This window comes from Prionailurus viverrinus, chromosome A3 (genome assembly GCF_022837055.1).
Source record: "Prionailurus viverrinus isolate Anna chromosome A3, UM_Priviv_1.0, whole genome shotgun sequence".
Classification (NCBI taxonomy): domain Eukaryota; kingdom Metazoa; phylum Chordata; class Mammalia; order Carnivora; family Felidae; genus Prionailurus; species Prionailurus viverrinus.
Genome location: NC_062563.1, coordinates 103906904 through 103919852, shown reverse-complemented (window position 1 = coordinate 103919852; position 12949 = coordinate 103906904). Strand labels below are relative to the sequence as shown.

The 12949-nt window shown below is 35.8% G+C and overlaps 1 protein-coding gene across 5 annotated transcripts in view; it reads right to left on the bottom strand.

Moving 5' to 3' along the window:
• The window catches only part of ANAPC1 (anaphase promoting complex subunit 1), a 97929-nt gene that overhangs the window by 40636 nt on the left and 44344 nt on the right, over positions 1–12949 (bottom strand). For 3 of the 5 annotated variants that reach the window (XM_047852848.1, XM_047852851.1, XM_047852849.1), the window contains 5 exons: positions 12606–12642; positions 12438–12508; positions 9803–9981; positions 6290–6516; positions 3886–4004 (listed from right to left, as the gene is read on the bottom strand). In XM_047852848.1, the coding sequence (XP_047708804.1) occupies positions 3886–4004; positions 6290–6516; positions 9803–9981; positions 12438–12508; positions 12606–12642 (633 nt within the window). The remainder of the gene's footprint in view (positions 1–3885; positions 4005–6289; positions 6517–9802; positions 9982–12437; positions 12509–12605; positions 12643–12949) is intronic. The other 2 variants (XM_047852850.1, XM_047852852.1) reach the window with 1 other exon arrangement.

Here is a 12949-nt window from a genome sequence, read left to right as displayed (position 1 = left end):
GTGAAATATCACTTTACACCTATCAGAATGGTTAGAATCAAAAAGACAAGAATTAACAAATGTTAACAAGGATGTGGAGAAAAAGGAACCCTTGTGCATTGTTAGTGAGAATGTAAATGTGGAAAACACTATGGAAATTCCTCAAAAATTTAAAAACAGAAATACCATTTAATCCAGTAATTCCACTACTGGGTATTCACTACCCCTCAAAAACAAAAGCATTAATTTGAAAAGATACATTCACCCCTATGCTTACTATAGTATTATGTACAATAGCCAAAATATGAAAGCAGCCCAAGCATCCATCAACAAATGAATAAAGATGTAGCGTGGGCACGCACATACACACAAACACACACACACACACACACACACACACACACACACACACACACACACACACAGGAATTTTGCCCAGCCATTAAAAGGTATGAGATCGTGCCATTTACAACAACATGAATGAACCTAGAAGGTATTACGCTAAGTGAAGTCAAACAGATAAAGACAAATACTATATAATCTCACTTATATGTGGAATCTAAAAAACAAAAGAAATGAATAAACAAAGAGCAGAATCAGACCTATAAATACAGAGAATAAAGTGATGATTACTAGAAAGGAGGGGAATAGGGCAATGGCCAAAATGGGTGAAGGAGAGTGGGAAGGAGATACAGGCTTCCAGTTATATAATGAGTAAGTCACAGAAATAAAAGGTGCAGCATTGGGAATATAGTCAATGGTATTATAACAACATTCTATGGTGACAGATGGTACCTATACTTGTGGTGAGGATAACATACAGTTATTGAATCACTACGCTGTACACCTGAAACTAATGTAACATTATGTGTCAACTCTACCCCCCAAAAATAATAATAATAATTTTAAAAACAAAATAATTCATCATCCTTTTGCTAAAATACATGGGGCTAGAATCAGATAACTGATGCCAATTTAATTTTAATCAGATCTGATTAGGATACCTACTGCTTTGAAATTTTTCTTTCAAACAGAAAAAAGCTTATTAAAAAAAAAAAAATGAAGAGGCACCTGGGTGGCTTAAGGGTCCGACTCTTGATTTCAGCTCAGGTCACAATCTCATAGTTCGTGAGTTTGAGGCCCACATTGGGCTCCACGCTGACAACGCAGATTCAGCTCAGGATTGTCTCCCTCTCCCTCTGCCCCTTCACAACATGCTCACACATACACATTCTCTTTCTCTCTCTCAAAATAAATAAATGAAAAAAAAAAAAAAGTTCTAGGGGGTCTCTGGATGGCTCAGTTGGTTAAGCATTTGACTTCAGATCAGGTCATAATCTTGCAGTTTGTGAGTCAGCCCCACATCCGGCTCTGTGCTGACAGCTGAGAGCCTCGAGTCTGTTTCGGATTCTGTGTCTCCCTTTCTTTCTCTGCCCCTCCTCCGCTCACTCTCCGTCTCTCTCAAAAATAAACAAACATTAAAAAAAAAAAACAGGTCTAAAAAATAATAAAATGGGGCGCCTGGGTGGCTCAGTCAGTTAAGAATCCATATGACTTTGGCTCAGGTCATGATCTCACAGTTCGTGAGTTTGGGCCCTGCGTCTGGCTCTGTGCTGACAGCTCAGAGCCTGGAGCCTGCTTCCAATTCTGTGTCTCCCTCTCTCTACACCTCCCCTGCTCACCCTCTGCCTCTCTCTCAAAAATAAATAAACATTAAAACAAATAAATTTTAAAAAGTGTTCATGATGCTCTCTTAGAATTCCTTGAGTCTTTTGGTTTTGATCTACACTGTGTACTGGCAAATACAAATTCTTTTTATATCTTTAATGTTCTGTATTAATTAAGTCACGCCATGGATGAATGTTTAAGTATTCCAAATATTGCACAAAATTGCACAGTTCACTACACGTTTGAAAATATGGTTTTAAAGGAGTTCTGAAGTTATGTAAAATAAATTTCAAATAGATGCATAATGTCTTAATTGGAGTTGGTATACATATACATACACACAAAGTAAAATATGTTTGTTTTACTTTGTGTACCTAAGAGCTAACTCAAATGCTGGTGCATGACAGCACCACACAGGGTGACAAGTTCATGAAGTATACTTTTACTTTCTCAAAAGGCAGAAAGATTAATAATGAAAAAACTCACTTTCTAAGACAATTCATCATAAGCATAGGACAGAATATTTACACACAAGAGAAAATGACAGGCAAAGGCTAAAACAAATTTTCTTCAATAAGAATAACAACATACAAAAGTACAAATAGGGTGTAACAGTGTGAGTTAAAGAGCTGTTTATTCTAAGAAAGTATCTTTTCCTAAATTAACTTACTATTAAAACAAGATAATAGGTTTTTGGGGGGGGGAAGAGCTTGCCAAAATGGCTAAATAAAAGTTTGGATGAGTGTCAGAACATGCAAATTTGAATATACAAATTTAATTAAATGTATTCAGAAAACAAAAAAGACGATTCATGTATTTATATTTTAACACCCACCCAAGCATCACTGACAGATTTAATACATTTTAACATTTGCCAACCTTGCATGAGATTATTTTCTTTTTAACCCAAATTCTTTATATGAAAACCTTCAAACAGTTGAAAGACTAATAGAATGAACACCTATATACCCTGTTCTCTAAGATTCAGTAATTAGTCAAATTTTGCCATACTGCTTCATCTCTAAGAGGGATAACAATTCAAATACTGAAGGTAATTCTGCTTGCTGTATCTCTAAATAAGATTAGGGCTCCAGAACAGATATAGTAAGATGAAAATGTGTTCTTCTCTCATTTTCCATATGCTACTAAATGTGTAAGATCTCCACATATCTAAGTGGGACCCTGGATTTTATTAAATTGTGCGACTTAAAACACTGTGGAATTATATTTCCATATATTATATATATTACTGCATGTATAATATATATATTTTGTAGAGGTCTCATGAAACCACACATATTATAGTTCAGGAATTTTCAATGATAATTTCAATGTACCCAACCGGCACCTTGAGAACATATTCAAACTAGCATTAGGTGAGCATGCACTATAAAACCCACTGTAACCCATAATATTGAGAAATGAACACACTTCCATCTCACAGAAATAAAGATCCACACAACCAATCAGAAAGGTAATTTAACAATATATCAAAGCCTTAAAATCTTGCTGTCCTAGGAATTCCACTTTTAAAGCAATTAAACTAAATGATTACACCCTCCTGACAACATGTTTATAATAGCAAAAAAATGGTAACTTCCAACAAAACCAGGTTGTTTACATAAACTATATTCCATTAAATAAAATACTCTGGAGCAAACAAAAAATCAAGTTGTTGATTAAAAACGTGTATACAAATACCTACCTACCTACACATATACACAATATAATTGTACACCTATGTTTGGTAGGTATGAAAGGATTCTCCCTCTACAGTAAATTTTAGAACAATTTCTAAAACAGATTCAAATTTGCTGATAATTAAGCACATATAAAATTATAAAATAGAAAAAACTGAGAACCATATATACCAAAATGTTAACACCTACCAAGTGAGACTACTGTACTTGAGCATTTACATATTCTACTTTAAGATTATTTAAAGTTCAATAACCCACCATTATCAGTATCTTTCTAAACTTTCCCAAGTGCCTTTTTATATCATGAAATGGTTTCATTAAAAGCAAAACTTAGTAACAGGCTCCATGCTACGTCCCTCAATGTTACTGTGCTTTGCTATTTGAGCTTTGACAACTACTAGAATAGCTATTAATAATATATGAAATCACTGGGGATAGAAAGAACACTTCTTTGGTTTTAACTAAAACAATTCAACAACGCCACTAAAAATAATACTTAATCATTTTCCTTTCTTGCTGAGCACAGAATTTAACATACCAGTCAAATTCAATTTAGGAATAGGCAGTGGTTCCGTTGGAACAGGATGGTATGAAAACAAGGTAAACATTCCTCGTCCTACAGGAAGGGCCATAGTTCGCTGACACAACTGGAGCAATCTATAATTAAAATCAAAACCAACATGTGAAAAACCTTTAAGCAAAAAGAAACTGGAATATAATCTGTAGGAAAGTATTCCAAAAGAAGTGCTGGTAAAATGAAATCACATCAAAGTAAATCCAAACAAAGATGTGATCCAAACGTGGTTATTCTCATTTTAATACTCTGTTCCCCTTAGAAATTCTAAGAGAGAGATACATTTCCTTTCTTTTCATATTTGCTTTGAGTGAAAACCAGACGGGCTATCAATCAAGCCAACCCTCCCTGGACATCCACAAAGAGAAATGTAAAATTCCACTCTGATGCTAACCTGCTCAAAGGAAAATGTTGCATGTTTTGGGTTTCCTCGTTTTGTTATTTTCAGACTAACTGCATCCACTACATCTCTGGGATCCTCCTCCCATCCTTTCTGCCACCAAAGCCTGAGTAGTGCTACCTCTGTGGCCTGTACATAGGAAAGGAAAGAAACTCCCTATATTGGAAGCCAGTGGATTTCTAGCGTCTCCAGGGAAAAAATAATTAGTTTCACTTACATGATGGCCAAGATTTATAGGATTAATAGCATTATAAATCAGTTACATTCAAGGTTAAAATGGCTTCAGTGGGCTCTAGTTTGAAACTAATATACCACTCTTGTTTCTATATTAAATCCTGTTCCATGTAGCCCCTTAAAAAGAAAAATCAAACAGAAATTGTGGAAGTAGGGGCATTTATAACCAGGAAACAAACACTTAACACAAGTTATATCTGAAGACACAAAAAAATCCCTTCAGAGGCTTTTTCTCTGCAGACAAAGCTATTCATAAGCACGTTCTCTAACTGTATACACATACAGCTTTTCTAATTTTTTGGTGAGGAAAATTTGCTATCCTAAGATTCTTTAGGAACAATGCCCCACGTTAATTTAGAATCAGAAAAATTCAAGGCAATCCCATAGAATGTTTTTAGCAGAAACCTTAAATATAATCCACAAAACTGTGATAACGGAAACAATACTGTAATCCTTTCTATTTAAGATGTCACTGATTATAAGACGCATCACTATTTCATGAGGCACTAAAAAAATATTGCCAATTAAACTATAATACCTATTGACTGAAAAACATATTCTGATTTCAGAGATATTAAAAGGTAAAAAAAAAAAAACAAAACTAGCATCGTATCAATGAACTCAGTTAATAATCATGGCTAACTGCATTCAGCTTTACTACATACTGGACAGTGTTCTAACCACTACGTAGAAATAACTCACTGTACACACAGAGCAACCTTGTGATGTACGAATGCTACAATTATGCCTATTCTTATAGTTGAGGCAACAAGAAGTTAAGTAATTCATCCAAAGATACCCAGCGGATAGTGGCCAACCTGGGCTTTCACACAACTTCTCTGTCACTCAATCTCCTCTATTACCTAGGTATATATGGAGAGGAAAGTGTAAGAGGAAGATTATGACTAATTCAGATCTTCAGCACCCTGAGGCTAAGTGTGGATGGTCCTTCCCCTTAAAGCAGTACCACAGTAAGCAAAGTTAAGGAGAACCAGAAAATCATAGTGGAAAAATTACAGAGGATAGATACAAGGCAGGTTAACAGGACAGGAAAGAATTTTAAAATATAAGTGGAATTGTCCCAAGGCAACAACCCTGAAATGTCACAGAATGGGTACTACTGAGTCTTACAATTACCAACAGAAATAATGTATGTTAGAGAATGGCAGCAGAGAAGTTTCAGAGAGTATTACTGATCAGATCAGAAAAAAAACTTACTGGTATAAGTTTAAACTACACTAAAAACTTTATATTAAGCAAAATGGTCTTAGAGTCACCTTTTCTAAATAGCACATAGCTATATTTCGAGAGGAGGGTCACTTATGTCATCAGATCCTCTTACGTTTCAAATACTTTGAAAAAATGTTATGGTTTACCAAGTTTGAACAAAAACTTAAAATACATGGTACTTTTAACTCCGAAGTATCTTTTTAGGGTTTTAAAGCACAAAAAAACATTGACAAGAGGGGCGCCTGGGTGGTTTAGTCCATTAAGTGTCTGACTCCTGATCTCAGCTCAGGTCATGATTTCATGATTCGTGGGATTGAGCCCCGCGTCACGCTCTGCTCTGACAGTGCAACCCCTGCTTGGGATTCTCTCTCTGCCTCTCCCCTATGTGCGCACTTTCTCTCTCTCTCTCAAAATAAATACATAAACGTTAAAAAAAAACAAAAAAAAAACAAAAAAAAAAAAAAAAAAACACACCGACAAGAGATAATGACATGTTTCCTTTACCTGTTTTCTTTTTCCTCAATAAACTCATGGTCACTGAGTTCTGGATACTGTACTACATTGACACGGACAGGATGTGCACTTTGAAGAAGTCTTCGCACGTCCTGCACCCTTAAATCTTCACTCCATATTAATGACATAACTTCCTGATTCATGTCATTCATGCCATCATCTTCCTCCTCAGTTTCTGTTCCTGAAGGAACATCTGATGAGAGCACCTGAGTAACAGACTTGGTTGTAATAATTTAAAAACCAACCACCATGCACTCACTGAACACAAAGATATATAGGATATATATATATATAGACGTACTATGACTCTATCAGTACAGAGAACAAAGCACAGAGTACATCAGTACAGAGTACTATATATAGACGTACTATGACTCTATCAGTACAGAGAACAAAGCTGGTTTGGGTACCCAGTGTATACTGGGACTTAGATCTAGAAGTCTTTTTTAAAAGTACAATCATATTGCTCACTTGGGAAAATTCTTTATTGAGCTAAGGGAAAAAACATTAGATTTAGGACAATAGTCAGCTGACTCCATTAGAGAAACATTCTAAATAAATAATAAAAATATAACTATATCCTAAATGTTCTAAAAAGGAAACAAATTACTAGAAGCCCACTCACTATTACTGAAGAACCCAGGCTAACTTAAATAATATCTTTGATTAATATAAGCAGAAGAAAACAACCTGGAAGGGTATATACCAAAGACTGGAGGAAGTTAACAGCACTTTCTTACTTTAGTACTTTAAAATGGATCATAATTGATTTTCACTTTTTTATAAGGATGTTTCTTAATTGGATTTCTTAATCAGACTGCAGCAAAACAAGCGAGAAGGGTTAATCCCTTGATTATCATTCTTTCTCAGAAGCTCAGCATGTGCTTTCATATGAGCCTTCCCCATCCAAATAATTCAACCGCACTTCAACCTAGATATGAATAGCATGAAATCTTCTCATTTTCTCTCAAGGATTTTATACTCCTTTAACAAAAAATTAATTCCATTTAAAATGCTAATGTTTTATGACATTTAATGTGGAAGCAACATTAGCTGGAAAAAAAATAATAGATATGATTAACCAACCCTTCTTACTTAGTTCATAAATATTCATTATGGTTCCTATGGAATATCTAATTTAGAAAAAAACTATATTCTAATGGGTGAGTTTGCTATAAAGTATAGACCCAAATAGCCAATGCACTGAAAATAGAAGTTATAAAAGGTAGTCTCAAATAACTGAACAAATTGAATTTAGACAGAATTACTTAAAATCACACCTAAATACAAATCAAAGATTATCAATATCATTTGGTTTTAGTGCTAATGATGCTAAACTGCTCTCATAATAGTAACAAAACAAGTCTAAATACTAAAATTTATCTTGGTAAAGAAAAGGATCATCATATTATTAGCAAAAAAAAAAAAAAATGGTTTTCTGTTTAGAACAAGACAAATAGTAATTCAACTAAGAGCTGTTATACAAGTATAGACAAAAAGCAAGATATGCTGGGCCAACGCTACTGGAGATGGGATCCACGGCAACAGCTTCTGTCACAGACCCAGCAGGCAAATTGTGATACAGACTCGGAAGGTCTGAAGAAGCATTAACAGCCTAAGACCTAATGTGGATTATAAATAGTTACATTTTGATTAATATGTTCAAAAGCTAGTAAGCGATGAGGCAAATGTGTGCTATTCTCTTAGGGATATAAACAAAGTTGAAGAGTCACCTGGAGTGGAAAAACCATCCCAGAATCCTCTCTGATCCTCAGGGTAACGCAATACTACCATTTTTTTTTTTTTTAAGCTAAATAGAGTTCTAAAAGAAGTACCAGAAATTCCATTTTTAAGTTTTAAAAGAGACTGATTTTAAAAGAGAGATCATTAGAGAGTAATGATGTATTTGATTTTCTATTGGTAGTTTTCTCAGAACCCATTCTTTATAAAAGCAGACTGGGGGGGGGGGGGGGGGCGGTGCCTGGGTGGCTCAGCTGGTTAAGCATCCAACTCGGTTTTGGCTCAGGTCATGATCTCACAGTTAAGTTGGTGAGTTTGAGCCCCACGTTGAGATCCACACTAACAGCACGGAGCCTGCTTAGGATTCTTTGTCTCTCCCGCTCTCTCTGCCCCTCCCCCATGTGCAGGCACACGTGCGTACACTTTCTCTCTAAAAATAAATAAATAAACTTTTAAAAAACGAAGTAAAAGCGTAGGAATGCAAACTGGTGCTGCCACTCTGGAAAATAGTATGACGGTTCCTCAAAAAATTAAAAATAGAACTACCCTATGACCCAGCAACTGAACTAACCAGGTTTTCATCCAAGGGATACAGGTATGCTGTTTCAAAAGGGTACATGCACCCCAATGTTTACAGTAGCGCTATCAACAATAGCCAAAGTATGGAAAGAGCCCAATGTCCACTGATGGATGAATGGATAAAGAAGATGTGATACATACATACACACACACACACACACACACACACACACACACACACACACGGAGTATTACACGGCAATCAAAAAGAATGAAATCTTGCCATTTGCAACTATGTGGATGGAACTAGAGGGTATTATGCTAAGCGAAATTAGTCAGAGAAAGACAAATGTCATATGACTTCACTCATATGAGGACTTTAAGGCACAGAACAGATGAACATAAGGGAAGGGAAGCAAAAATAATATTGAAACAGGGAGGCAGACAAAACATAAGAGACTCTTAAATATGGAGAACAAAGAGGGTTGCTGGAGGGGTTGTGGGAGGGGGAATGGGCTAAATGGATAAGGGCCATTAAGGAATCTACTCCTGAAATCACTGTTGCACCATATGCTGACTTGGATGTTAAGTTAAAAAATAATTAAAAATAATAATAGTAATAATAATAATAATAATAATAAAAAGAGTAAAAGCAGATTGGAAGACTGACAAAGGACAGAATTTCAGGAGGGATAATCTTAGACATCTTCTAAACAACTTTAGTGTCTCTTATCCCAGCTCCCAAAGAACTTTTTCCTGCGGCTTCAGTTTTATGTGATTAAACAGATGTATTTACATCTACTTCAAAGGTTAAAATTGAGAAATTCACATCAAAAAAAGTAGGAAAGAGAAAACAGTTACACATTCAAAATTGAGAAATTCACATCAAAAAAAGTAGGAAAGAGAAAACAGTTACACATTCAAAATGAGGCTATTAACTACGAAAGTAGTTACTTACCAATTTCACTACCAACAAGTAAAGAAAGAGTCATGGTACTGGATGTATACACTCAGCACTTGTCCTAACTCAAAAGCAAAGTCTAGGCAAAACAGAGCCTTCACAAAATCTCTGTTCCCATGTCAATTCATACATAAGAGTATCTGCCCAATTATAAACCCCATGGCATAAAACATAAAAGACAAACTGATATATACACTGGGAAAAAGACTTAAGAGAAAAATGAAGATTTCTACTTTGATTTTGAGACTAAACCTGAACTTTGAACTTTCAGTGTTAATACTCACAGATTTCCCTTTGGGCAAGTTTCCTTCGCAGGCCTGTTTGGACAGATCCTGCCGTCCGATCAGGAGACAGACAGCTTCTGGCCAGTCTGAAGCAGGCTGTTCACGACAGTGGTAAATTGCATCTCTGATGGGAAGAGCAATTCCAAAGGGAAGAGTTTCCAAGTCTCTTAAAGTGAAACCTTGTGATGAAAGAAAAGGAGAACATTTTTCATTCAGACCTGCTATTGTCCCAATTATCCTCTGTCTGAAATTAATCAATATCTATCCTGACAAATAAAAAGAGAAATCGATTCCGTTCACCTTACTACCAGACTAATGTCTCAACATCAGGGATTAGTATAAAAGGTCTCTTTAAAAGAACTAAAAACCTTCAGAAAAAGAGAAACAACCCAACAGGAAAGACAGGAAGGACAAAAAGGCATTTCCCAAAAAAGAAACACAAATGGTCAATAAACATATGAAACGATGGTTTATTTCCTGAGTGATCAGGAAAGCTCAAATTAAAAACTACTAAATATATAATTTCATTAATTTGACAGACAAATATTAAAGTAAACCAACACCGAGTGTTGGCAACTATGTAGAAAAATAGTAATTCCCATCCACAGTTGGTAGTGGTACAATCACTTTGGAAAACACGCAGCATGTACACAAAGGTCCACCCCTTACGGTCCATTAACAGCCATACAGAAATTTGTGTACATGTGCACCAGTCACAAGTATTAACATACTGATTAGCAACGCTATTCACTCACTATGACAAAAAAAAGGGTAGGGAGGAAACAGCCCAACTGCTATCATCAACAGAATAAACTGGAATATATTCAAACCATAGAGTATAGAGCAGTGAAAATGATCTCCTGCTACATGAGTTAATACGGATGAATTGAGTGAAAACAATAATTTATATCTACATTCATTTATATGAAGTTCAAAGACCTACAACACCAAGCAACAGATAAAGATGATAAAACTATGGGGGCACCTGGGTGGCTCAGTTGGTTAATGATCCAACTTCAGCTCAGGTCATGATCTCACAGTCCGGCTCTGTGCTGACGGCTCAGAGCCTAGAGCCTGCTTCAGATTCTGTGTCTCCCTCTCTCTCTGCCCTTCCCCCGTTCATGCTCTATCTCTCCTTCTCTCTTAAAAATACACATTTAAAAAAAAAAAAAGATGATAAAACTATGAAAGTAATGAGGGAGCCTGGTGGCTCAGTTAAGCGAACAACTGGCTTGGGTCATGATCTCGCGGTTCGTGGGTTCGAGCCCCACATCAGGCTTGTGCGGACAGCTCAGGGCCTGGAGCCTGCTTCAGTTGCTGTGTCTCCCTCTCTCTCTGCCCCTCCCTTGCTCGCTCGCTCTCTCTCTCTCTCTCTCTCTCTGAAAAATAAGCATTTAAAAAAAAGAAAAAAGAAAAAAGAATGAGGGAAGGTAATAAAAAACCTCAGTAGGGCCGTGGTTACCTGCAGCAGTAGGCTGTGTGAGAGGAAAATATCACACGGAATGGACATGCAAGGGCCTTCTAGTACACTAACAATGTTCTACTTATAATGGTAGGTGACCTCTAAACATACACATTTTATGCATTCTTTTATATTATACCATACTTCATATTTAAAATTTTCAAGACCTTAGGTAAATTAAAATTTATTTTTCCTATAACGAATTTCTCAATTTTATACTATTACATATTATTTATTAATATTGGAAGTTGATTAATTATTGAGGTAAAAATGTTCCCTTCTACGAGAATAACACTTTTATTAAATATCATATGATATACAAATGGACAGAACTAACTCATCTAATATTTTTCAGCACAGGTATCTTATCTGTAATACTATACAATAATATTGTAATTTTCATGAGAGCATATTTAAAACAACAGTGAAAAACTAAGTCGTTTAGAATATTCTTTAAATAAGAACTCAGACATCCTGTAATATTCATTACACCATTATTTTATAACAGACTATACTATAACATTGTCATTTTTTATATCTTCATATCCATAATTTAAAATTTTTAGTTATTTTCAAAAAAAAAAAAAAAAGGTCTTTAGTATTTTACTCCATTTAAATCCTAAGAGCACTGGCTTCGAGAAAAGAGAACAGGGAACTCCTTTCCTCCCTTTCCCTCTTTCCAGCTATATCCTCATCTTGGAGCCTAAACCACTAGCCTATATTCTTCAAAAGCACACCCTGAAGTGTTTGTACAATTACTTTTACAATTAGCCAGAAATACTTTCTGATATCTGAGTATTACAACGGCTTCAAGTCTGTACGTGTAGTGATTACAGTTCTCCATTCTAAGGCCAGTCCACATAGCTACAGCTTTAACTGGCCTAAGGTGAAGCAAATAAACATTTCTGACCCATCGAGAGATAAAAGCTGGTATACTAGGTATTATAATACGGAAGGTATGACATGGTCAGGGAAAGGAAGTGAGGCTTGAAGCGCCATAACACTGGTCCTGCAGGATCCTTTCATAGAACGAGAGTCCTTCTCTTCTCCTGCTTCCCAGTTCTAGCTCGCTGTGAAGAAGCACGGCCTACTGAACAAGGAGGTGTCCAGGGAAAGCAGGGGGTTCTCACCAGTATCTCAAAGACACATAAAAAGTAACAAAGACTACCTTACCTACATCAGTCATCCAGACGACTAATCGTTCAGCTAGACTAGAAACTGATGTAGAATGCCTGAAACTAAACCTGTAAGAGAATAAAACACAAAAATATTAAAAAGAATAGTAAAATGCAATAATGTTTTATATTTTTAATATAAAAGCATTATCTGAATAAAAATCACCTGTTTTCTTCTTGTTCTGCTTGTGACTTCTGGGGGGCTAAAAGGCAATGAACAGGAAATTTTATTTTGATAGTTATCCTGATAAAGAGAACATATAACAGAAGACACTTGGAAATGAAAATTCAAACAACTCCTAAAAAAAAAGTAAGCAGTCCTCTGGCAGGCTGGAAAGTATAATAATTTCCCTGAGGCCAAAATAGTCCTTTTTTGATAGCCATCTGCACACCAGGAATCTGTGTTCTCACCAGAAAATGACCGCGCTGGCACTCTGATCTTGGGTTTCATTACCTCCAGAACTGTGAGAAATAGTTTGCTGTTTAAGCCACTTAACTTATGGTACATTT